Raw genomic sequence first — 27,980 nt, 5'->3', positions numbered from 1 at the left:
TGTTCACTGAAAGGTTCTTTTGGGAACCCAGAATGGTTCCTCTATGCCATCGCTATGAAAACCCCCTTTTGAAACCTTTATTTTCAAGTGAGTGAAAGCACTTTCCCCAAGATAGACTAACTTTGACTTGAAATAGACTCAAATCTCTGTTGACTTGAAGAAATTAGTCTGAGACCTGGTTGTGTACCTGGAGGACCAGCTCTCAGTGAGATAAAAGTACAAAGGAAAAAGAAGAAGAAAAAGAATAAATTGATTTCTTCCTCTGGTATCACTGAATATCTGCTGCTTTGTTCAGCTCATTGAGTTTTCTGATCTGTCTCCGATTCTTCTTTAAAAACACTGTTGAATAGAGAAAAGTTTAAGAGAGGATATCATCTCCAGAGAGCTACTCCACTTCAAGTCAGTTCATTTAGAGCCATTTCTTTGTGAAAGTCAACTCTAGACAGAGTAAAGTTATGCCACTACTAATATTAATGCTCCCGTTGTGTTCAAAAATTGGATAAAAATTTTATTTTAAGGGTCAAATTGCAATTTATATGCAATGAATGCAATTTGCCAAAAACTGACAGTCAAATATGTAAACATGTACATGTAAAAACAGAAAACCTGTATTGTAGCTTGTTAGAGACTACAAAAAAAAATATGAAAGAAATTTAGTAATTCCCATCTACAACCCGAATTCCGGAAAAGTTGGGACGTTTTTTAAATTTTAATAAAATGAAAACTAAAAGACTTTCAAATCACATGAGCCAATATTTTATTCACAATAGAACATAGATAACATAGCAAATGTTTAAACTGAGAAAGTTAAAATTTTATGCACAAAATGAGCTCATTTCAATTTTGATTTCTGCTACAGGTCTCAAAATAGTTGGGACGGGGCATGTTTACCATGGTGTAGCATCTCCTTTTCTTTTCAAAACAGTTTGAAGACGTCTGGGCATTGAGGCTATGAGTTGCTGGAGTTTTGCTGTTGGAATTTGGTCCCATTCTTGCCTTATATAGATTTCCAGCTGCTGAAGAGTTCGTGGTCGTCTTTGACGTATTTTTCGTTTAATGATGCGCCAAATGTTCTCTATAGGTGAAAGATCCGGACTGCAGGCAGGCCAGGTTAGCACCCGGACTCTTCTATGACGAAGCCATGCTGTTGTTATAGCTTCAGTATGTGGTTTTGCATTGTCCTGCTGAAATAAACAAGGCCTTCCCTGAAATAGACGTTGTTTGGAGGGAAGCATATGTTGCTCTAAAACCTTTATATACCTTTCAGCATTCACAGAGCCTTCCAAAACATGCAAGCTGCCCATACCGTATGCACTTATGCACCCCCATACCATCAGAGATGCTGGCTTTTGAACTGAACGCTGATAACATGCTGGAAGGTCTCCCTCCTCTTTAGCCCGGAGGACACGGCGTCCGTGATTTCCAACAAGAATGTCAAATTTGGACTCGTCTGACCATAAAACACTATTCCACTTTGAAATAGTCCATTTTAAATGAGCCTTGGCCCACAGGACACGACGGCGCTTCTGGACCATGTTCACATATGGCTTCCTTTTTGCATGATAGAGCTTTAGTTGGCATCTGCTGATGGCACGGCGGATTGTGTTTACCGACAGTGGTTTCTGAAAGTATTCCTGGGCCCATTTAGTAATGTCATTGACACAATCATGCCGATGAGTGATGCAGTGTCGTCTGAGAGCCAGAAGACCACGGGCATCCAATAAAGGTCTCCGGCCTTGTCCCTTACGCACAGAGATTTCTCCAGTTTCTCTGAATCTTTTGATGATGTTATGCACTGTAGATGATGAGATTTGCAAAGCCTTTGCAATTTGACGTTGAGGAACATTATTTTTAAAGTTTTCCACAATTTTTTTACGCAGTCTTTCACAGATTGGAGAGCCTCTGCCCATCTTTACTTCTGAGAGACTCTGCTTCTCTAAGACAAAGCTTTTATAGCTAATCATGTTACAGACCTGATATCAATTAACTTAATTAATCACTAGATGTTCTCCCAGCTGAATCTTTTCAAAACTGCTTGCTTTTTTAGCCATTTGTTGCCCCCGTGCTAACTTTTTTGAGACCTGTAGCAGGCATTAAATTTTAAATGAGCTAATTAAGTGGATAAAAGTGTAAAATTTCTCAGTTTAAACATTTGCTACGTTATCTATGTTCTATTGTGAATAAAATATTGGCTCATGTGATTTGAAATTCCTTTAGTTTTCATTTTATTAAAATTTAAAAAACGTCCCAACTTTTCCGGAATTCGGGTTGTATTATTTCTATTGTGTTTGGGGTCAATTTGACTCACATAAGTGTTCAAAAGGAACTGCACAGACACAAATTTCAGGATTACTTGTAATGACTTTTTGCAAACCGAGATGCAAGTAAATACAAGTAAAAATAGTATCTAACATTATTTGTACTTGTAAGTAGCGTTTATTGCTATTTGTACTTTCCCTGCCTTTTTCTCTTTTTATTGAACCCTTGTGAGGGTGAAATGGAGTTCTTTTCAGTGCTGCAACACTCTTGTAAATAGGAACCAAAAAAGAAAACTGACAACCAAAAACAATCCATGACAGAAAATATATATACTTGAAAAACTTGACTAGATAAAGAAAGAGTAATTTTTTCTTGAATGACTCATAATTTCAATCTTGAATCATAAATATCATAAATTCTCATGTATTTCATATTTTAGCTTTTGACAAGACACAATAAACATTTTCTACTTTTATTTGACTCTTTAGTGTTTTGCACAGTGTTGATTTTTGGCATATTGCATGGAAACCAATGGGGGTCAACACAAAAAGTACAACATAAAGCCTTTCCAAAACACATCTATGTATTGAAACTATGCACATTCATGACCCTAAATGAGAAATATCCACCAAAATTCAAAAAGAAATAAATAGTTGAATCAGTATTTCAAGCAGTTTTAAAAGTTAGTGACCCTCATATTGATGTCTTAGTTCTTTTGTTTTAGTACATGTCTTTCCCTGCAGTCTTTTTTGGGGTCATGAAACACCAGTTGAGAATCACTGATCTAGCGAGAGGTGTTTTAGCAGGAATCTGGTGAGATGTGTTGTGGTTGAACCTCTAGCACGCTGCTGACCTCACGTCTCTTGAAGTTGACTCTATCTCACTCATAAATCTCATATCATTTATTCGTTCCTCGTCCCTAAACCCAATGACGGCAGTCGTCCTATCCCATCTCTTTCTCTCTCAGGCACTTTGCTAGCAGTCCCAATGGTCATTTAATTTTTGAGTGGATATTTTCAGCTGAAGATAATCGAGGTGGAAACTTCCATCTGTCCTCTGCACACTCCAGCTGCTCCACTTTTCAGCAGGAAAAAGGAAATCAAGGGAATAAAAGCACTAATATTGACATCATCATCATCATCATTTTAACCCTAATTTCTTTAAACACAAAGGTGAAAGTGAAAGGGGCAAATTCACAAAGTTTTTTTTTGTTTTTGTTTTTTTACATATGGCCTTTTTTTGCAGTGCTAAAAAGTGACTCAAGAAAGAAACCACAGGATTATGCTGATATGATTGTAATGCATTAAACCATCCTAATCGTCGGGAAGAAGGAGGCGGGAACCGGGGGACAATCAAATGAAAGCTTTAATTACAAAATAAACACAAAACAGCGCATCAGCCCCTCACGGACGACTGATGCGCACAAAATAAAACCAAGACACAACTAAAAGCCCAGGCCTGGTCCTCTCTCGTCCTTCACTGTCGTCGCTCCAGTTTTATATCCTTCCATCTCCTACGTGGGACTCGAGACCGGCAGTGGGCCGCAGGTGCCACTGATTTGCCCAATCACTGCCGGCCTCAGTCGTGTTCCCACGTCCCTCGGCCCCGCCCCACTCGCCACATACCCCCATCGCCCCTCGCAGGCCGGGGGGTACCCACGAGACTGCGCTCTACTCCCCCCCCCCCTCCCTCCGGGGGGGACCGCTCACGGGAACCTGGGGGCAGGACAGACGAGGCGAGAGAAAAGGAGATGGAAGGAGGAGCGACAGAGACGAGAGAGGGGAGAGAGAAAAAAAAAAAAAAAAAAAATTCTGGTTCCCAGACGAACTGCTGCTCGGCCATCCACCGGCTGGGCGATCTCCTCCGCAGTGCCTGGCGGTGGCACTGGACGGCCCTCGGCGGACGGCACGACACCCCTCCGCCACCCGGTGGACGGCGACGGCTCCTCCGGTTTTGGGCAGCCGGCAGGAGTCCCCTGTTCCCTGCTCCTCCGGATACCTTCACAGAGGCAGCAGGCTCCGGCCCCCTGGCGAACGGCGCCGACTCCTCCGCTCCCTCACGGAGGCAGCTGCCCCTCCCTATCGTGGGCGGTCGGCAGCGAGCTCGCCCGTCCCCGGCAACTCGCTCCAGTCCACCGCCTCGAGCGTCCATGGCGGTATCCTCCTCGCCAGCTCGATGGCACCGCGGATTCACCACAGCGGCGAGGGATCTTCAGCAGCGCGTCCCTCCTTCTCCCGGGCTTCGGCACCACTGTAATGCATTAAACCATCCTAATCGTCGGGAAGAAGGAGGCGGGAACCGGCGGACAATCAAATGAAAGCTTTAATTACAAAATAAACACAAAACAGCGCATCAGCCCCTCACGGACGACTGATGCGCACAAAATAAAACCAAGACACAACTAAAAGCCCAGGCCTGGTCCTCTCTCGTCCTTCACTGTCGTCGCTCCAGTTTTATATCCTTCCATCTCCTATGTGGGACTCGAGACCGGCGGTGGGCCGCAGGTGCCACTGATTTGCCCAATCACTGCCGGCCTCACTCGTGTTCCCACGTCCCTCGGCCCCGCCCCACTCGCCACAATGATCATTGCATATTTAAATAGTTCCTAATCAACAAATGCTGTATTTTTCATTAATTAAAATAAAGCTGAAATAAAATAAAATATCTGATAAAAAAATTGAACTAAATTTATTAAATATTATAATAATATAATATAAAATTATATTACACAAAAATTATTAAAACTAAAATAAAAATGTATTCCAATATAAATAATAGTTATAATAAAAATACTTATAATTATAATAAAAATAATAATAGAAAATTACAAATTGAAAAAGCACATAACAAAATTACTAAAATAAAACTGAAAAGAAAATCTAAATACTAATAAATACTATATTAATTGTATATAAATAATACTAAGTAGAACTGTCTCTAACCAGGGTTCCCACATTGTTTGATCAATTAACTTTTCCAGTAATCAGTTTAAACTTACCTTAACTTGATGAGGATTTCTTAAAAATTATTTTATAGAGACTGCGCTCAGAAAGAGTTGAGCAAAAACCATATTAAGCGATATTCGCCATATAAATTTTTACATTTATATTATTAATTTTTAATAATTTTGGAATAACTAAATATATTAAATAAAACATATTTATGCTACATATACAGTACAGACCAAAAGTTTGGACACACCTTCTCATTCAAAGAGTTTTCTTTATTTTCATGACTATGAAAATTGTAGAGTCACACTGAAGGCATCAAGGGCTATTTGACCAAGAAGGAAAGTGATGGGGTGCTGCGCCAGATGACCTGGCCTCCACAGTCACCGGACCTGAACCCAATCCAGATGGTTTAGGGGTGAGCTGGACCGCAGACAGAAGGCAAAAGGGCCAACAAGTGCCAAGTATCTCTCGGGGAACTCCTTCAAGACTGTTGGAAGACCATTTCAGGTGACTACCTCTTGAAGCTCATCAAGAGAATGCCAAAAGTGTTCAAAGCAGTAATCAAAGCAAAAGGTGGCTACTTTGAAGAACCTACAATTAGGGCTGTGACGGTGGCAGATTTTTAACAGCGCGGTAGTCATGGACCAACAACCGCCGGTGGCACGGTGTTTGAAAAAAAAACCTAAATAATAATAAATAAATAAATATATAACATTAGTGTCAAAATTTGCTCGTTAACGAAGGCGATCATTTTTTTCCAGTTTAACGTAGGGGCAGGGATGGCCATTCACTGCAAAATAAACTAATATGCAAGCAGTGTCGTGGTCAGTTAATTCATGGAATTACCAAAAAAGGGTGATTAAAGCTGACTTAAACTGTGCATGCATGTAATATATTTTATATATATTATATACAGAATATATTTATATGTATGCACGTCTAGAAATCACTCATCTAACACATCCTATTTAACTCGTCAGTTCGTGTTTATTTGAGCACTTCTGTCAGTGAAAGCCGCCTGCAAAACACTAAAATAAATATCAAAGAAATAATGCTTATTTAGGCTACAAGAAAGTAGCCTAAATAAGAAAGTTAAATACACCCTGTCTAACGGACGCGAGCGACGCAGTGCGACAAAATACTCATCATAATCAGTGATGCTAAACTGGATGCAGCACAACACGACATGATAAATCCCCGTCCGGTCTGTGAGGTACTGACACGGAGTTCAAATGTCCTGTATAAACACTAGACAGACTAAACCTGTCGCAACGCGGTTGTGTTGCGTCCGGTTTACTTTTCCGCCACCAAGCGAGCTCAGTAGCTAACTCCTCATCTGCACGCGCTCTCTTTGAAATAGGAATCCGTTGGCATATTTCTTGTTACCATCTTTTATTTATCGCTGTCTCGTTTGTATTTGGCCAGTTTGGAGAAAGCCTCACCGTACCTGACCAGCCAGCGTTTGCGATCACGAGAACTTGTGCAAACGCTGATGGGTGACATGAATGCAGATGACTTCAGATCGGTGATGCAGTATTTGCTTTCCCAACAAGATCCATCGCCCAACACTAAATTAATTTGCTGAATGCATAAACTGTATTTTCCAATCTAAAGGAAACGCTGTGTTTGAGGTAATTTGTTAATTACCATAGACTTAGAATTTGCAACTATTACAGTTATTACACTTATATACAAAACTTTGTATTATGCTTGCTATAGAGTTTGTGACGTCACGTGCACTACCCCGGGTGGCAGTAGACAACCGCGGTAGCAAACGACCACCGCGGTGACATGGTTGTCTTGGCAACCGTCACAGCCCTACCTACAATATGACATATTTCCAGTTGTTTCACACTTTTTGTTATGTATATAATTCCATATATAATTCCACATGTGTTAATTCATAGTTTTGATGCCTTCAGTGTGAATCTACAATTTTCATAGTCATGAAAATAAAGAAAACTCTTTGAATTAGAAGGTGTGTCCAAACTTTTGGTCTGTACTGTATATATATATATATATATATATATATATATATATATATATATATATATATATATATATATATATTATATATATATATATATATATATATATATATATATATAAAACTGCTAAGAATTTTGTATTTATTTATCCTTTATTTAACCAGGTAAAACTCATTGAGATTAAAATCTCTTTTACAAGATATTAAACTCAAATCAGACAAAATTACTGCTAAAAAAAAAAATAAAAAAATTCTCCCTAATTCTACTTCATTCCTATCCTTGAGAAACAATCTGCAAACTTTATATAAGAAATCAATTTTTATGTTAATTCAGTTTGGTTTGATTTTCAAGCTTGCATTCAGCACAGGGTCAAAAAGTGCAGCACCGCTTCAGATGAACTTTAATTGGCAGAATTGATCAGTTCGGTGCTGTGGTTCCTGAAGCCTGAGGCAGAGCGATACAATGATTACTCAAGCACAGGGAAACCTCCGTCCCTCTCTCTCTCTCCTTCAAAACACTGTAACAAATCATTCATTTCAGCTCAGGCCTCAGATGACAACTTGGTCAGTGGCAGTGCATAACTCAGTCTCCATCAATCTATTTACTTTTCTTTTTAAAGTTCAGTCTAGCATTTTTCCCTCACATGCCCTCGAGGTGCCTCTCCATGGCCCTTCCTTCGTGCTGCCTGGCCATTTCCTAATGGCAGAAGATGCAAAATTAATGACTGAAGATCCGGTGATCATGTGCAGAGACATGTTTCTAAACTGACAGTGACAGCGGCACAGGAAACACAGCGAGCTCTGGAAGACGCCCCAGCTTCTGACAACAACATCCATAAAGCCACACACACAGGCCTCCATGGGACAAAAACACAGGGTTTCACCAGAACCCGACCCGTTGCCCCGGCTATCAAGACACTTTACAACCACAGTTTAAAGTGAATCTCACTCAAGGAGCCGCTCCTGAATAGAACTAAACACCTGGAAGTGCTCTGTAAATGGACCCAAGCCCCGGAGATGACAACGCTGTGTACTTGTTCAGTGGAGTCCCTACAAGGATGTACCAGCAAACGCTATCACAAACATGCATGTATTAATGAGAGCGGTCTGAACTGATGTACACATCCAGGGCTGTTATCTCATCTGTTTAATGTCAACATGCTTTACAGAGAGAGGAACGATGTTACTTAGAGACTGAATTAGGCCAATTAAAAAAAAGTAAATGGTACAAAAAAAGTTACATTTTTTGCAAGACTAAGCATCATTCTCAAAGTGACGCTTATTACAATTAAAACTAAAACCATAAACATTTTCATAATTTTGTGTGAAATAAACAGTAAATGAAATAAAATAAAAACTTTTTTCCCACTAGTTGCCAAAGAAACACTTCTATTTTATATTTATTTCAGCTTGATCCACTAAAGTAACTAAAACCACAACTGGAATAAAAAAAAGAATGAAAAATAAAAGATTAAAATAAAGATAAAATTTAAAAAAAGTAAAAAAAAACTTTAACTACATTTATATTTTTAAATAAAACTCTAAATGTAATGAAAAAAAATATAACACCACTTCAATCTTACTGAAATAACACTGATCAGCACTCATATTGGTAATAAAATACTCACTTCCGGGCAGTTATATGTAAAGCGTTTATATTAATAATCACTCTCTCTTAAAGTCCACTGTGCAGTATTATTATATCAAACAATATTTCTCTTTAATAGCATCTTATTGTGTAAAGCTGCTTTCTGAAAGTTAAAAAAAAATTAACAATAAAGTGTGTACAAACAATACAGTCTTGGATTGGGAAACCTATTCGACAACAAAATCAATGTAAATACAAAATGAAATCTGATTCGTCTGTAAAGTTTTAAAGTTTCAGTTTGGTTTGATTTTTAAGGGAAGCTGCATTGTGCAAAAATCATTGTGCAGAATAGTGTTGGGCGATATGGTCATTTTTCAGATCGTCATATCGTCAGCCTGTGAGATCGACGATACACGATATTATCGTGGATGGGTGGAGCTAGAGAGAGACTCTTTGTTTTTGTCAAATCATAACTATTGAGTGTTTTAAACCGCGCAGGTGCGCGAGAGAGGCCTATGGAATCACCAATAATCGAAAAAATGTACTTTCAAACATACCGATAAACTAACGTTAAATATAAAAATACTGTATTTAAAACAGCTAGTTCATACATAGTCGGACGCAACTGTCATATCGCGCGTCCGTATCTGCGCACGGAAGTTATCAGTCTAAATGTTCTGCAAAATCAGTCAACGGTGAAAATCAATAGCAGATTTCATTTAGAGTCCAGCAGTTTAACACTACTATTGGGCATAAACGAACACGTTAAATATAAAGTATTTAAAACAGGTAAGTTCATATATTTGGAGTAAGTTGAGTTGAACTGATGCATCAGTCATACAGCGCTCCGGACCGCGCGCCTCATGACGAGTCTGACGCACCGCCACAGAAACAAGAATGAGATGCAGTCTAACATAACTGTGGCATTAAAACTCAGTTAGTGAGGGCTCGTTTAATATATTACACATATAAAGGCCGTTCAGATTACTTGTTAAAGTTCAATGAAATACCTTTTATCTGCAGACCATGTACGTCTGTTTGTGGATGGAGACTTTGTAACGGCCGAAACTATGTATTTTGCATGCATCACATTATAGTGCGGAGTGCATGAAAATAATAACTTGGCGGCAGATTGAATTTATTATCCATAGTGGTTCTCACGTAGTCCTTCTACGTCATCACCACATAGTGTGTTTTATAAGTTAAGTGATCAGTCTTTAAGAGAAGGACTACGTGAGAACCATGCACTATGGATGATAAATTCGCTCTGCCGCCTTGTTAATTATTTTGTCTTTACTTTATTTGTGACGCCAAGAAAGAGTTAATCTCTCATGTATGAGAAGAGCGCGTTGCCGTATACCAGCCATTAAATGTGTGGGACACCAACTCCTCGTTTTCTATCTCTTTCATCTCATGGATTTATGAGTCAAAGCGGACAATTTCAGTGACTACAGGCTCTAATCCTCCTGCGCTCGCTGTGTGTGTATGTGTGTGTGTGTGTATGTGAAATGCGGTGCTGAAGTGAAATAACTGGGCAGTTTGATAGCCTAATTATAATAAGCAGCCTAATAAAAATAAAAATAATAGTTATTATTATTATAATCTAATACATTAATAGGAAAATGAGCCTAATATGTCTTGATTATCGACTGAGAAATCTGCTTATGTCGATATCTCTGACGATCGTCGATACACGATACTATCGCCTATCGGCACAACCCTAGTGCAGAAGTGCAGAATGAACTTTAATGCGAAATTTACATTGCAAAGGCGGTACAGAAACGCTTCCGAAGTGGCATTTAGCTTAGGTGCAGGGGAGGACTGGCCATTGGGAGCACTGGGACATTTCCCGTTGGCCTGACGGTCATTCTGGCCTGCCGGCTGCCGCTGCAACTGCGAATTTTTGACGGTCTTATGAATCTACGAATCAGGCGATCTCGAGGTGAAAATGACACCACCACATGACCGAACATCAGCGAAGCACTGCCTAATTAGCTATAGGCAGGCTTTATCTTAGAAAATCGCGCAAAAAAATGGAGCGTAAACGCAGAGGAGGAGCAGAGACGCAATGTATAAAAAGGAGAAAAGCCCTGGACACAGACTTGCAGCAAGTTGCTGCAAAATCCCAGCCATGCTCGCCAGTAAGTGAGCAGGTCGTTCAGAATTACATTTATATTTACTATGGTTTACTGAAAAAACCGAACTGTTCAGTTCACCACACACGGTTCGACACGCGCGGGGACTGCTGTTCAACTTAAATCTGACAAAGCATCTGTAATATTGTTTACAATAAATAACACGTAAAACAAACAGGGTTCAAATAATATATGTTTCTGTTGATTCATGCGCATTCTGGATTCCCAGACATTACAACAACAGCGATGAAAAAACCTCTACTAATCATTGACTCCTGTTCAATACTAATACGAACACTGTATCAGTGCATTCTCTTAAAGTGACAGTCTTTATATTAATCGAACAGCAACAACCAATAAATCACTCACTGCTCTTGATTAAAAAGCTTTTTTACTTTAATAAAGAATAATCTTTAATTTATAGTCCAAAATGCAATGCTGTTTTACATTTTATTACTTTATGTAATTTCTGTACCTAAAAACTAATGCAAGACATATATGAAAGTCAGTTTATTTTATTTGTATCATTACTCTATTGTATTTATTTGTGCTGTTGCTTGTAGTTAGAATATCCTTAATAATATGATAATATATATATATATTTTGAAAGTATAGTTTTTCCATAAACATAGCACATACAACTATACCGAAACCGTGACTCTAAACCAAACCGTGAAAAAGTTGAACTGTTCCACCCTAATATTTACATAATCATTTGGCAGACGGACGCTTTCATTCAAAGCGACTTACAATAGATAAAATCTATTAAAAAACAAATTATATATATATATATATATATATATATATATATATATATATATATATATATATATATATATATATATAAAACATGTATATAATGATAGATGTTTTAAAAGAGCATCTTAATGATAAACTAGCACACTGTTTTACATATGAAGATACAGTATTTTTTTAGTGCCAAAAAAATTAATTTGACCAGAAATTGATTTTCTATTTATGTAGCCTAGTGTACAATGCTTATTTATTTTGAAGGTGACGAAGGAAGCAACAGTAGCAATAGTCCTGCTAGTGCTCCTGCTGTTGAACAAGAGATGGGGGACAGTTCAACTTTTGAGTCAGAGCAGGAACCTTCAGCTAAAGTTTAAGCTATTAGCAAAACTAAACATGAATATACTCATTTTTTTACTCACATAAAAATATGTGCTTTTATGATTTATAAGGTTATCAGTAGTAGGACTGTGATCATTGGGACATACAATTGATGCCTGCATAATTAATATAGATTATTGAAAGTGCTTATTTCATATTGCAGAGAAACTCAATGTACAGAGTGAGAGAGAGGGGGATTAATGGCAAGATGATAGAGACAGTGAATGCCTTGATACTTCTTGATACTCCATTTGATTATTTTGCCCATCCACAGTCTAATTCCCGGCCTGATTTACTGTCCCAGTCCGCCACTGCTTAGGTGTCTTAACGTAGACTAAATGCTTCTCAGAGGTGGCATAAATGCTTTTCCACAGCAATTTGGGTCTGAGCATGCATTATTTAATCTGGCTTTTATGTGTCTTTACACTGAACTTTGAGCAGCTTTTAATCAGATGAGTAAAGATACCTTTAATGGCAAAACTGTTTATTTGCTTTTACTATAATGTGTACTCCCATGCAAAAGGAGTTGCTTACTGCATACTGTACAACTACGGATGAATGCATATTCGGACGCAGACAATGTTTTGCATGAACAAAACTCCATCCTTTCTGAAAAATAGACTTCAAATGGGTTTAACAGAGCCTTTTGAAATTCCAAAGAACAGAAGGACCAGATGCATCCAATATGCTGGTCTAGATGAACATGCAATCGCAGAGCTTCCTGCATATGTCTGTCCCTTGTGTGGGCAAACATATGCAAACAAATATCACCTGAATCCCACAGAGGATGGTACAATGAAAGTATGCGAGTGTGTGTGTAAGTGTACGTGCATCTGACTGTCACAAGCGTCACGTGGAGCAGTGCTCTTCATAATCTGGTTGGATTACGGCTCTCAGACCTGTGCTGTCTGGCCCGTCCATCCACCAGTCCTCGGCCCGATGTCTCCGCTTCCCATCCATGATCATGACCCACTCACAATTTCTCAGCATCAGGCTTTTTGTTGTTCAGAACACACACACACAACAGCTGCACTTCAGCTGAAAAAAATGACTCTTTGTTATCACCCTCTCACATTATTGACAAACTATCTTCCTGTTTGACACTGTTAAAGCTGCTTTGACACAATCAGAGTTTTATAAAGCGCTATATAAATAAAGGAGACTTGATTTTGGGTGCCAAAAATGTGCAAGCAATCAACCAGCAGCAGAATAGGTGTGTATATGTGTATGAGTGAGCATCTGAAAACAACTGATTTTTCAGATATTACACTACATTTGATGAGGATTTTTGGTGTGTAACACACACAGAGAGATATAACGTTACGCAAAAACGTCACATCTTCACATGACAGCTGTCAAACCTTCTCAAACACCTCCAATGTTGAACTACACCAAAAACTCTGTTTACATTTCTTGTAAATATAGGATTGGGTGACGTCACAGGTACTAACGGTAGTACACAAAACGATTCGCGGCATAAATAAGAACTGAAAAAACAAGTGTACATGAATAATAACAATAATAATAATAATAATAAAACTTACCATTAACACAAATGAAGACCAGCCAAGCAATCCATAGATCAGAATTATGAAATTTCAGCATTTTTCCGAGGGAAAGTCGTTGCGTTATGAAGTTCAAAGTCAGTCAGATTTTCTCCAGTTTAGGGGTGGGAAAGTAATTGTCTCTTAAAATCAAACACATTAATAAAATCAAAAGCATTTTATATATATTTCAACGATTAATGTTACATGTAAAACTAAAAAACTAGTGAAATTAAATCGGCGCGTAAAATCCCCTCAGAGAACTCGTTCGCGTCGGAATCCGCGTGAACGCGTCCGGTTCGGTCGGTACCAGGGCGTCCGGTTCAGTTCTTCAGCACAATACAGAGGTGTGTTCACACACCGTTCACGGTGAACCAGACAAACGAGCACCGGATCCGTGAGAGGGCCATGACCGACGCCGCTGCCGCCTCTCTCCGCTCCGACTGAGAAACTTGACTGACTGACGGATGGCCTGTTGCCTGGAGACCGCTGACGCCAGTCCACGCTCAAGGTAACTGTGCCCTCCTCTGGCGCGAAAAGGTGGTAGCGCGCGCACTGCGGCGCCGCGCCCCGGTGTGACCGCGCGTCAGGTGCGCGCAGGAATGACACGAAAGTGAACAGACAGGAAAAGTAGAAGACTTTTAGTGTTTTTAGATAAACGGATTTATATTTTTAAACAGACAAAGATTTTAACATTTAAAAATTTTAATTGTGGATTTTTTTGGCACATTAATAAACCAGTTTTAGTAATGAGGCAGTTTTTAAAGTGTCCTTTCAAGAGGTTTACGCGTTTATTTTTTATCGTATATCATATTTATTTTGTACACCATACAAACAAGTTATACTATATTTGTGAGAATAAATAAAAATAATAAAATGTTCTTAATTTTCCTGTAGCCGCATTATTTTACAGTTTTCAGTAATGTACAGTCATTATGTACACTCTGAGTCTATAGTCATTACACTCGAATTAGTTATACAATCAATAAACTAACTGATCAATAAACCTGTTTAGAGATAGAATCAATAAAACACCTGTCTATCATCCAGAACAAGCTAAACACACATACTGTTACTATCTATGTTAAAATAGCATTTCTATTTTTTATAAAAATAAACAAATGTATAAATTAATCTGGATTTAATTACATGTGGAAATAAACAATATAGGTACAATAATGTACAAATAAAAGAATAGAAAAGTTAAAAACTGAAATAAATTAAAAGTAAATATTGAAAATAATTAAGGAAATAAGTAATAAAATAAATGACTAAATTTAATTAAAATAAATATGTACATTTCAGGAAATTAATAAATATAACAAATTGTGATATAAAAAAAATATAAAAATTAAAATAAAATATAAAGCAATTTTATTGAAAATAGATTTAAAAATGAAGAAAATATGAAAAAAAATGTAAAAAAAAGTCTAATATGTCTAAAAATAAATATAACAATTAATGAACAAATAAATACATATATATAAAAAATACAGCAAATAAAGTTAAAAAAAGAAAATAATAATGTAAACAATGACTAAATTTAAACAAAAAATAATTGCTTTCCTTTTATTATTTACTCCTTTATTTTCCTATTGTTATAGCACATTACTTATTTTACACTGTTCTCCAAACACACACATAACTTGGAATATAATAATGACTATTAACCCTTAAAGAATTCAACATTTATTTTATGTGCAGTTTCTAATTTTTTTCCTGGACGCAATTTAACCTGACTTTGTCTGATTTAGTTCTTTTGTCTGTCCTCAAACTACGGCTAAGTAACTCCTCACACACCTCTAAATGAAACTTCTTTGCATGTACATCCCTCTTCTGTGAGAAACGTGCAGAGGTTTCTGCTGATGTTCAGATCTCTGACCCGACCGCACCGAACATCTCAAACGGACGAAACAAGCCAAATTCCTCCTTTCAGCATCTTCAGTGCGTTTGATGAAATATGCATGTGAAAGATTGACAGGGGGTGGCTGAAAAAGAATTGCACCATGGTGGATTTGGCACAGAATAAGAGAGAAAGACTGTCACAGTCTGATGGACAGAGAGAAATATCCCTCTCTTCTGCCGCAACAATCGCCCTCTTCTCTTATCTCTGGCTTACAGTTGTCTTCAGCTCAGCAATAAACGTCCAAAACAGTGTTTGGAAGCAGCCTGCGATTCGTCCCTGCTGTTCAGATGAATTATCTGTGCCGTGCTCAAACATAGATGAATTAGCAAACAAATCGTGCTCAAACAAGACAGATCTGTGCTGAAACCTTCAAAATCAACCATGCATTTGCATAAGCGTGCTGTTTAGAAAAAGATACTATTAAGAGTTTTTGATTGGTCATGGTGAAAATCATTGAGAATTAACCTTAGTTACTAGATAACGCATGGTTCTGACAATATATATCAATTAATTTGTGTTGAATGCTTTAAAATGATTGCTAAACACATACATTTATTCAAATATGGCTTTTATTTGTGCATCAAACCGGCCAAGATTTATAAAAGCACTGATAGTTCACTAACCAGCAACCACGGAAAGTTAATATGAGACAATATATATATATTTCTAACATCAAAATTTATTAAACCAGCAAACAGTTTTACAAAAATAGCTGATAGTGCTCTTTAGTCCAGTGTTTCATTGAAGATTTGACATGTAAGTAGCGCCACCTTGTGGAAGTTTGCAATTACAGCTCACTTAATGAAAACTACAGATTGATTGCATTTAAAAAAATATATAAAATATTTTTTTTATTACATGATGTTTCTATAGGTATCTGATGAATCTTCAGTCTTGCTTCAGTCCTACAAAAAAAAGAGAGAAAGACAAATGTTAACCTTTAGATTCCTACAAGAATCCTACTAAACTTAAACCCTTATTATACAAGCTCTGCTGAAATACATTGTTTTTTAAAATTATTTAATAAATAACTTCAGAAATATATATTATTTATGCAACCCTGTGTTATTCCAAACCGTTGATTTGTTTTCTTCAGTGGAACAAAACAGCAGATGTAAGGAAGAATATCAAAGCTTTATAAGGAAGGAAACTGGATGGTGTTTTATCCTATGATTTTACAAACCTGACGTGTCGTGATCAGTCATTTGACAAAAGATAACCAAAGTCATATGGGTTTGGAATGGCATGAGGGTGAATAAATGACGACAAAAATTTACATTTTAGAAAGTAGTTAAGATTAGTAAATAAAATAAAATTCAAATAAATAAAATGAAAAATATTAGAACAGAAATTGACATTTTTGAGGAGTTATTGCTTAATATATAATAAAATGTTATATAATTGTAGAAAATGACAAAATTATTTTTTTTGAAGCGTTGCTGATTTAAGGATAAATAAAATAATATATAATAAATTTAAATGTATTAAAAAAAAGAACAATTCACATTTTTGAAGAGTTATTGCTTTAAGGATAAATTAAATAATTTATTATTTCGCATTCGAGTTTTTTTCATAATATTATTTATTAAAATAAACATATAATATATAAATAAATGTAGTTTATTATAAAAAATAATTGTATTTAAAAAAAAAATTAATCATCTATAATAAATAAAATAATAATAATCTCTTTGAACTATTTTCCATATAGAAGTCGGTGTGTTACAGTGATAACCAGGATTTGCTTTCCCCTCACTGTCCTTATCTATACTCATTAAACAGGTTATTGTTTTGCTTAAAACAGAGTTCAAGTGTATTGTTGAATGTGTTTCCACAGAGATCATATCCCTCTGTGTCTAAATAAAGCTGTTTCTTGGAAATTCCTCAGCAGATGTGTCTCCAAATGTGTGATAAGTGACGTCTAGCTGCTGGTATGCTGTGTGGGACGGGAATAAAGTCCAGGAGACCCTGAAGAATCATGTCTCAGATGGACCACACCTGGAGGTCAAGCGGTTTTACGAGACGCCACTATCACAGCGTTTATGAAGCCCAACCCTGCTGCCTTCATTAATGATCACAGTCTGTCCACAGCCCTCACAGACATGATGCTAATAAATGACAATGACACACTCCTGATCCACACCTTGATACATTCAGATTGCATTAATACAGTACATGCATTAAAACAGTGTTAAAAAAGTAATAATAATTACCGAATCGCTGGAGGAAGAGGAGGACTTGCCACCGCTCTTCTTCTTGTGTTCCTTGTCCTTCTTCTTCTTCTTGTCTTTGCCTTTATGTTCTTTATCTTTGTGTTCTTTGTGTTTATCCTTATCATGACTCTGAAAACAATTAACAAATGAAAACTAAATATCATTGCATTGATCAGCAGACGGTCACATCATTACGTCCGTGATGAACACTCATATTTCCTATTTAAACAGGAAGTTGGGACGGGACACATCAAACAGTTTGTTCCTTTATGAAAAATGACCAAAAGTGTAAACATATACTGTGGATGGGCTGCTGAGAAACAAGAACTTAAAGCCTTGAACTGAAGATGTTTTAGACAGACAGACAGAAAGATGATTACAATTATCAACATTATCTCCACATGCAAAGTTATCCAGGGCTATCGGATATTTTCCACTTCCTGTTCACCTGGTCAAGTGTAACACTCATAAGATCATAAGGCAACCATTCAATCACAACACAAATGCATCTACTAGAGGCTTCTGTCATTGTGTTTTCCGATTCGATTATTATGAATAAACATGTTTGCCTTGTCTTTGCTCTTTCCTTTGTCTTTATCCTTCTTTCCGACCCCAAAGATCCCTTCCACCTGTTTGTCCTGCGACTTCTTCACCTCATCATCTCCAACAGCTGGAGAAGCAGAGAGAGTGAATAAAAACAGCGTTTTTTGATTTAATTCAACAATAAAGTGTTAAATCAGCTTTGCAGCAGTGTACCTGCGCTCAGATCGAAGTCCATGGTGAACCAGTTTAGTTTTCAGACTCTGGTCGACGCTTGTGTAAGACCTGTTTCCAGCAAGAAGGGGTTGTCTCATGAATATTAATTACGCAACCTGACGTTCACCCAGTCGGGTTATCTGATTCGCTGAACGGCAGACGCTTGTGCGTGAGCGATAGGTAGTTGGCGAATAAGCGCACGGCATGGCTCATGAATATTAATGAGGTAATGTGATTGGGCGGACGTTCAGGTGATTACGTCAGGTGTGCATTGACGGAAGAATCTGTTCTCCACTACTTCAACATCAATAAATCCACGCCTATATACTGTATGTGTCGCGGTGTTAGGTGCCTTATGTGGGTTTATTATGTAATATTATAGTCTGTAAATTATAGTCTTTTTTTAAAATGTGCATTTTGTTATAAAAATGCACACATCGATCATATTATTATAAAATAATAATAAATAATAAAAATAAAGCATTTTACAGTATGTTCAATATAGCGTGTATTGTACTGTAAATAAAAGAGTCCATGTTGACTTTTTGTACCAACAAAGTTTATTTTATTTGAGTTTATTTTGAAAAGTCAGTTTTTTCTGTTGTCACAAATCTTCTTATCAAAAACAGCCACAAATTAAACATGTTCTGCTGACGTTTTGACCTTTAGCGGGGCATGTTGTCACAGTATAAGGGATAAATCTGTTATGAGTAAAACGTTATTTGTAATATGACATACTAACTGACATAGATACGTTTTCCATAATATAATATCAAAAATGTACTACAGGCTATTTAACATCTTTAACAGTAAAACAAACTGGAAAAAATGTGAGAAAAAAAAGCCATAGACATAAAAAAAAACATGTTACAGCTTGCATTTATATATTAAAATATAATAGTACTGGAATATTAATTTGTAGGACAGAATTTATAAAATATATTATCCTAAATTAAGAAAAATGGTGCAACTAGGTGTTTAAAAACAACATATAAAACACTGTATTTGTATGCATTAATTTCTGCAATTTGATTTTTTTTAGTTTTTTTTTTTACTCAAAACCTCACAGTTACTGAGATAAAGTCCTTAAGGCATTTCCCCCATGTGACAACTTGCCCCAGTCACCCTCATGTCTTCCGTCTTCAGCTTTAGTTCTGCAAACACAGAGAGAACAACGTCAACTTATGGTTTTCTATGAAAAACATCATATCTAATAGTCCTTGCTCTACAGAAGAAATGGAACTAATAATAATAATATAGATAAAGTGCTTTACAGAAATGATTTGAGAAACACAGCTCATACATTTAACTATGATTTTTGGTCATGCATTTGGTTCCTAATAAATCTTTCAAGCATATTTGTTGTCCTCTCTTCAACAAATAAACCAGTTTGTCTGCATTACAGGGGCAGATCCACCACAGACTATACTACAGTCAGTCTATGAAAGCACTCGACTTTAACCAGGAGATTTTAAGCAGATTTAGACAGGCCAGAGTTGTTTTACATTATGTGAGAGTGAGGAAAATGAAACATAATTCATGCAAAAAAATCAACTAGGTCAGAGTCAACTAGGAAGAAAGTTTACTGTGTTTATGAAGAATAGCATTCAACGTAGCTGATCCAATCGAATCATCAAAATGATTCATTTGAGTCTTTTGTTCTGAACTCTAAACATAAGAATGAAGCATGTGCCCTATCGCATCTTTACAACTGTAAGTGTGCACCACACCTCAAGAGCAGATGGTTTTGAGAAACACCATCCTTAGAGTTATTTAAATAAAGAACGACCAGCTCTTAATGCAAACTTTGACACCAAACTGCACCAAAAAGACCAAAAATCATACGGTTTAGATCTCCTGTGTCCCACAAAACCTTCAGAATCAGTAAATGATGAATTACAACAGGCGTGTTTTGATTAAGTGATTCTTAATTCAAAGCAAAAGCACAAAGTTACCTCATCACTGGATGAAGAGGACGATCTGTGTCCACGTCCACGTCCACGTCCACGTCCGTGACCGTGTCCATGACCGTGTCCGTGCTCCTTTTTGTGGTCTTTATTCTTCTTCTTTTCCTTGTCTTTGCACTTGTCCTTCTCTTTGTCTTTGCACTCTTTGTCTTTATCCTTTTCTTTGCAATCACTCTGTAAAAGCGTTCATAAAACAGGATCATGCATCACATTCTACAAACCGGCATGTAGTAACATCTCTCATTTTACGTTATTATTAACCCCTCGAGGGCTAAACGACATTTCTGAGCTCTTCAAAGGAGTCTTCCGGGTTCAACACAAAACACCATTCGCAATCCACTTTCCTTCTGTGATCGGATTATATACACACATCAGGGGACCGAAAAGTGGCTTTAAATGAAAAGTGTTGGGAGTGGAAGCGGTTAAAAAATAAAGATCACAGCAAACTTTTTAATTTAATAAGAAAATCTGATTATTAACACTGAGATGGATTTATGTAGTATCAGTGAGATACATTATAGTTTTTATTCATATATTTATTTTGTTAGTTTGTTTATAGAGTTGTCATTTTCATTTAAATTTGAAAGTTTTAGTCATTTTTTATGTGATTTTCTTTATTTAAGTTTTAGTTTCAGTTTTTAGTTAGCAATAACAACCCTCTTATATGCAAAATCTGATACTTTTTTATCCCTGACAATAATTGTAATCTTTATTTTTATGTGTATCTGCGACAAGTCTTTAGTATTAAAATCAATATAACATTAAACTAACAATAACATTATGAAATGTCACACAGAAACATTTTTTTTTTTGTATTAGTAAACTTTCATTCACTATCATGATTAAATATTCTTACCTTTGCCTTGTCACTCTCTTTGTCCTTGCCCTTATCCTTGCACTCTTTATCTTTATCTTTCTCTTCTTGGTCTTTATCTTTATCTTTATCCTTTTTTCCGAACCCAAAGATCCCCTCCACCTCGCTGCCCTCCTGCTTCTTCACCTCATCACCCTCAGCAGCTGGTCAAAAACAGGAATAGAGTTTCTCTCAGAAATCAACCAATGTGTGTTTTCCGCTTCATAAGTTCTGCATCTGTTTACCTGAGCCCAGATCGAAGTCCATGATGAAGCAGTGAATGTGATCTGATCGAGATGACAGCAGTATTTATCATCAACATCAGTGTTTCACAGGGATCCTCCCAGAGCGACAGAACAGCTGATGCTTGTGGCAGGACTTGCCTCATTAATATTCATTACGTGACGTTACGTTCGCCCAAGCTGATTGGCTGAAAGACAGAATTAGCGAAGGTTTGGCTCATGAATATTAATTAATCAACCAGTGTAGTGTAAACACATTTAACAAGTTATCTTACTAAAAACAGAACAATATCCACTTACAATTCTGACTTTATATCTTGCAATTGCCCCCCCCCCCCTCGACTTTTATTTTTTCCTCTGAATTATTAACTTTTTCCCCCCGCAATTGTGAGTTTAAGCCGGATTTTTTTTTTCGCGAAAACAACACTTATGCAAATAAACTATATGTTGTATGCATTATTTAACGGTGTATTGAAAATAGACAAATAATATATTGTTTTAAAATATTACAATATATTGAATAATACGCTACATAAGGAATTGCAGCTTTCATACATTTAAAAAAATATATAATATATGCATTTGCATATTCAGTAATGTACATGTGATAAGATGTGGTACTTTATGTGTATAAATATATTGCACATATAATTGCTCATGCAGTATGCATACAACACATTTCTGATATTTTATAGTTATCTACATATGTTTCATATTTTCATATATAGGTTAACAACAGAACAAGCATGCTTGTATGTACTAAAGTATTTAACAAAGACATAGTCAAATATGCTGAAAAATGCACAGCCATTACTTTTTAATAAAGTAATATAACGTTTTATTGGTATTCAGCAAGTCATCTTCTTAATAATCACAGTAAAAATGTATGCATGCAAACACACACATTGACAAAATTTTCCAAACTATTACTAGCACTATGTTAATATGGACAATGTCCTTAAAACTTTTTTAGAGCTAAAATAGGCTTTGACACAAACAGGATTATCCAACAAAACCAGTTTATGTTTAACCCCTTCCTCCACCAGCTCAGTGTGGCCTTCTCTCGTCAGTTTGGAAAGTGTGGGGTGTGTCTCATTTGTGTGGTGAGACAGTGCTTTTGTTAAAACTCTCAAAAGGATGAGCCGTTTTTGCTCAAACGCAGGTGTATGTCTGATGATTCCTGATCTGTGACTCACTGTGGGCTGTGATTCCTGATCTTGTGCTGGTACAGTCATTTATCAAGTGTAGATGCAGCCTTTAAAGAAACAGTATGGGACCAGACTCCCACCATAAAGTATTGCAGTCACGGATAAAAAATAAATAAATAAATAACAAGCGTGAAAAAAAAAAAAATGCAAGTAAAAATGTAATATAGCTACAAGATTTAAAAAAAATGCAAGCAAAGTTTTCAGAATAGAAAACAATGGTCACAGATGAAAAAATGTAAAATACGTAAATCAAAACATTTATAATGCATTTTTTTAATAATAAGCATGATTCTGGGCTTGTTAGAGACGAGACTCTCTGTGCGCGCTATACTGTATGCGTCGTCTTGTGCTGTAATGGACAAATGCATACTACTGTAAATGAGTGAACATGAAAGATATCATTATACTGGATCCATGAATTGTGTCTTAAAGTGACAGCACCCAATTAACTAGCTGTTTTTAAAAAAAAAAAAAAAAAAAAAAAAAAAAAGTGAAAAAAAAAAAAAAAAAAGTGAAGTGACATTCAGCCAAGTATGGTGACCCATACTCAGAATTTGTGCTCTGCATTTAACCCATCCGAAGTGCACACACACAGAGCAGTGAACACACACACACACTGTGAACACGCACCCAGAGCAGTGGGCAGCCATTTATGCTGCGGCGCCCGGGGAGCAGTTGGGGGTTCGGTGCCTTGCTCAAGGGCACCTAAGTTGTGGTATTGAGGGTGGTGAGAGAACTGTACATGCACTCCCCCAACCCACAATTCCTGCCGGCCCGGGACTCGAACCCACAACCCTTCGATTGTGAGTCCGATTCTCTAACCACCAGGCCACGACTTCCCATTTTTCCCATTAGTGTTGTTAATGCTAATCCAAGAAGGAAGTGAGAGAAAGAGAGAGAGAGAGAGAATGGCTCACTGCTCCTTTGTAGCATTAACAAAGATTAGTCTATATTTAATTTGTACAGTGAAGACTATGCAATGCTATTTTACATTTATTCATACAATTTATGTACCTGGACTCATATTTCAGTCATAAGCAACAGTTAAAAACATCTAAATGCTGGATTTGTTTCATATTTTGTCTTCTCCAGATGTTAACTGATGGACTGGAGTGCTGTGGATTATTGTGATGTTTTTATCATCTGTTTGGACTCTCATTCTGACGGCACCCATTCACTGCAGAGTTTTTTTTTAACTTCAAACCATCGCTTCCAGCTAAAATACAGGTGCTCTCTCTTCATAATATTGATTTCTCCATTGAACCATACTGGAACTACTCATTTAAGATTATAAATGATCTTTAGCTGTTTCATATGTGTGGTCAATGTGATAAATATTGAGTTTCTAAAATGAATGCATCGTAAGTCACTGTGGATAAAGTGTCTGCCAAATGCTTAAATGTTAAATTAGACAAGTGGCCCCTACTGAAAATTTCATTTTTTGGGAGATGTTTTAGTATTATTTTATGTTTCCAAAATCTTCCAGAAAGATCTCTCTGACAGGAAGTAAATGCAATTATGTCTAAAAACAGTCCGCGCCCGAGGCTCTTCAGGAAAGTGTCTAGGTGTGTTAATCATTTTCAGATGAACTGCATTGGCATAAAAACATAAATGATTGATGATTGCAGTGATTAAGTTCACAACAAAGGTGAGAAGCAGAATATTCAGAACAAAATGTAAAAATCCTGAATGTTATTATAAAAGAATATATACACTCTCAGAAAAAAGGTACAAATTTGTCATTGGGGAGGAACCTATTCAAAAGGCACACCCTTGTACCTAAAGACTCCACAAGTGACCATTTTTGTACCTTTTTTTCTGGGAAATTATATAGATATCAAAAAATAAAAAAACTAATAAAAATGACAAAAACATAAAAAAATAAAATAAAAAACAATTCAAAATATTAATAAAAACCACTGAAGCATCTCAATGACCCTAAACCAACGCTAATCGTTTCTTTCTGAATGACTTGCTTTAGAAGCGAGTTGTTTTTTTTAACATCTTCTTCACTAACCACCAGTACTGCGGGTTAACCAGCTGTTATTTTATATGATCTTGAGCTGTTAACCACTCGTCATAGTATATTTTTGTCATTCTGCTAAAGAAAGAGAGTCATACGGGCTTGGACCAGTATGTGTAAATGAAGACTTGATTTCCAGCTGAACTGTGTTTATTTCCCTGCAGAGGAAGGAAAGCTGTCTGAGTCACGGCTCGCTTGTGTAAAACAGGATTTGTAGAGTGTGTCTCATGGCTGCTGTCCTAATTATGAAATATGTGTGTTTACCACAAAACAACAACATTCACATCTTCTTCACGACTTATCTGGGTCACGCTCCCACATTTACTCACTCAAGGATGAAAGGAAGAAAAGAAGAAAATGAAAATCAGCGAAACGGCAGAGCTGGGGATTCTAGCAGAGACAAGTAAGACAGATCAGAGGACAGGTGTTTCATTGTGTGTGTGTGTCTGTGTGCGTGTGTGTGTGTGTGTGTGTGTGTGTGTCTGTGTGCGTGTGTGTGTCTGTGTGTGTGTGTGTGTCTGTGTGTGTGTGTCTGTGTGTGTGTGTGTGTCTGTGAGTGTGTGTGTGTGTGTGTGTGTGTGTCTGTGTGCGTGTGTGTGTGTCTGTGTGTGTGTGTGTGTGTGTGTGTCTGTGTGTGTGTGTGTGTGTGTGTGTGTGTCTGTGTGTGTGTTTGTGAGTGTGTGTGTGTGTGTGTGTGTGTGTCTGTGTGTGTGTGTGTGTGTCAGTAAATCTCTATCCTATCCTCTAAAATAAAATAAATCCACATCTCTATCCACTGAAATAAAAGAATATAATAATCCCTATCCATTTAACATTTACATTTAATCATTTAGCGGACGCTTTTGCCAAAGAAATTAATCTATCCATATCCAAAGAAATAAAATAAAATTAAACTTAAAAAATTAACCCCAACCTCACAAAAAAAAGAAAAATAATAAAAATAAAATAAAATAATACAACTTTCACTGCATGGAAAAGAGCAGCACAAATATTCTATGCATAAATTAATCCATTTGTTTAACAAAGAAGCACAAAAGTCAATTTGGAAATAAAAACATAAGAAGATTTTTTTGATCTGGAATCCAGCTGAATGCTTAAAGGGGTCATAAGATGTTTCTAAAAAGAACATTATGTTGTGTATTTGGTGAAATGAAATGTGTTTCAGGTTTAAGGTTAATAATTAATAATTAATAACATTATTTTCCACATAATGTACATTATTGTTTCTTCTCTATGCCCTGCCTTCCTGAAACGCGTCGATTTTTACAAAGCTCATCAGTCTGAAAAGCACGGTGTGCTGTGATTGGCCAGCTATCCAGTGCGTTGTGATTGGACGAATACCTCAAGGGTGTGGCAAAAATGTTACGCCCCTCACCATCAGAGACTAAAACATTAAAACCCATTATAAACGAGGCATTTGTTGCATACAGTACAGGTCGCCTGGTACTCCGTGTGTGCAGAAATAGTGCATCCTTTGGTCATTAGCATGTGATGCTAAGATGTTCACTGTCCACTGGTTTTGCTGACACTGATTAGTCTTGTCTTGTAAATGTCTCTGACTTGTGACGTGTGGATGATAACACACTGATGTACTTTACTGTTGATCTGTGTGCTTGAGATTTGTGCTTGATTATAAAAACAGGTTATTAACAGGCGATTAAGTACCATTTATAGCTAATGATAATAATAATAATTATTAGTCATATACAATTTTATTTAGTTATAAAAAACATTACTCAATAATAATAATAATAATAACTATTATCTTTATTAAATAATTAGAAATAGTTTTTACTCAATACCAGTTTTTATCATCAACCATAAAATAATTATTAAGCTTTTATTGTATCATTTTAATTTTAATTTTATTACTCAACAATAATACTACTGCTACTACTAAGAGTTAATCATAATAATAAATAATAAATAATTACAAATTATGAAGCTACAAAAATCAAACATTACACAATAGTAATAATAATAATGATATTAATTATTATTATTATTATTATTACTATGAATATTTGTGTGAGTGTGTGTGTGTGTATGTGTGTGTGAGGGAGGACAAAAGCTGTTTGCAATTTAAATTTATGAAAAATACCACAAAAACTAAACATAAAACATAAAAAAACTATACATTTATTTGCATTTTTTAATCAAATAAATGTATCCATGTCAAGTAAATTTCTTGCACATCTATTCAACCATATGCCAAAATGTGCATAAAAATACATGGAAATATAATAGCAATTTAATGTTGTAAATACAGTACCATAGTTTTTATTAATCCTTAGACTTGGTTACTTTAGTACTTTAACTCAACTTTATCCACCTTAAGTAAACATGCATTTTTTATGCACATATTTTCCACCATATTTTCCAAAATTTACTAATTTTAAAAAAGTAAAAGTCTTTATTTTTATTAATTTTATTTCAGATTTAGTCAATTTTTAGTACTTCATCTTTAAGTAAACAATATTAGATGTGCATATCTTAAAATAAATATATTTTTAAATCTACCTTAAGTAAACAAATGATGTTTTATGCACATCAAACCATATATTCCAAAATGTGCATAAAAATAGCAATAAATTAAAATAAATAAAATAAATAAAAATATATAGTAGTGATTCTTTAGCACTGGTAATATAGTAGCTTACTTGTATTAATATTTAGATTTATATAATATTTTTACAATTTAAATTTTTTTTTTTACATTTTTGTCATTTAAAAAAATATTTAATATTTTCATACTTCAAATTTAAATGCAATTAAAACGTTTTACTAAATAATAATAATAATTTTAATTTATATTATTATTTTTATTATTTTTTGTTAGTTATTTGAATGCTTCAAAATTAAATTTAAATTAGAAATTTTGACTTCAACAAACTAAACTAAAATAATTTAACTTTTTGATATTTTATTTTATTTCTATTTTTTACATACGTGTTTTTAATAGTTTAGTTATAGTTAACTTATATTATTTTTATTATTTTATGTTAGTTATTTTAATGCTTCAAAATTAAAATTAAAATTTGAAATGTTGACTGCAACAAACTAAATTAAAATATGTTTTTAATAGTTTAGTTATAGTTAACGATAACCACATGTTCAGTACGGTTAATCTGTACATTATTGGTGTTTTTGTGGCATTTTTTGCAAGTCAAGCATCACTATCATACACTATGCATTTGAAAAGCACAATAAATGGCAG

At 35.8% G+C, this 27,980-nt stretch overlaps 3 protein-coding genes across 3 annotated transcripts in view; all 3 read right to left on the bottom strand.

The window, feature by feature from the left end:
- Positions 1 to 14,133, bottom strand: part of LOC132123352 (immunoglobulin superfamily member 11-like) — a 92,996-nt gene extending 78,863 nt beyond the window's left edge. The window contains exon 1 of the mRNA XM_059533905.1: positions 13,596 to 14,133. Within this exon, the coding sequence (XP_059389888.1) occupies positions 13,596 to 13,656 (61 nt within the window). The 5' untranslated portion in view covers positions 13,657 to 14,133. The remainder of the gene's footprint in view (positions 1 to 13,595) is intronic.
- Positions 14,134 to 16,160: 2,027 nt separating this feature from the next.
- Positions 16,161 to 18,624, bottom strand: LOC132123156 (uncharacterized). Its single transcript, XM_059533717.1, has 4 exons — positions 18,471 to 18,624; positions 18,284 to 18,384; positions 17,715 to 17,843; positions 16,161 to 16,406 (listed from the first exon to the last, which is right to left on the bottom strand). Exons 1-4 carry the CDS (start codon positions 18,490 to 18,492, stop codon positions 16,401 to 16,403), a joined length of 258 nt encoding a protein of 85 aa, XP_059389700.1. The 5' UTR covers positions 18,493 to 18,624; the 3' UTR covers positions 16,161 to 16,400.
- A 463-nt stretch (positions 18,625 to 19,087) lies between these two features.
- LOC132123145 (splicing regulatory glutamine/lysine-rich protein 1-like) lies at positions 19,088 to 21,667 on the bottom strand. The gene is made up of 4 exons (XM_059533698.1): positions 21,536 to 21,667; positions 21,294 to 21,454; positions 20,426 to 20,611; positions 19,088 to 19,624 (listed from the first exon to the last, which is right to left on the bottom strand). The coding sequence occupies exons 1-4, from the start codon at positions 21,555 to 21,557 to the stop codon at positions 19,619 to 19,621; spliced, it is 375 nt and encodes a 124-aa protein (XP_059389681.1). The 5' UTR covers positions 21,558 to 21,667; the 3' UTR covers positions 19,088 to 19,618.
- Positions 21,668 to 27,980: the final 6,313 nt, after the last annotated feature.

This window comes from Carassius carassius, chromosome 41 (genome assembly GCF_963082965.1).
Source record: "Carassius carassius chromosome 41, fCarCar2.1, whole genome shotgun sequence".
In the NCBI taxonomy this organism is placed as follows: Eukaryota; Metazoa; Chordata; class Actinopteri; order Cypriniformes; family Cyprinidae; genus Carassius; species Carassius carassius.
Note: the sequence above shows the minus strand (reverse complement) of the source record. Positions and strands in the feature narration are given on the sequence as shown.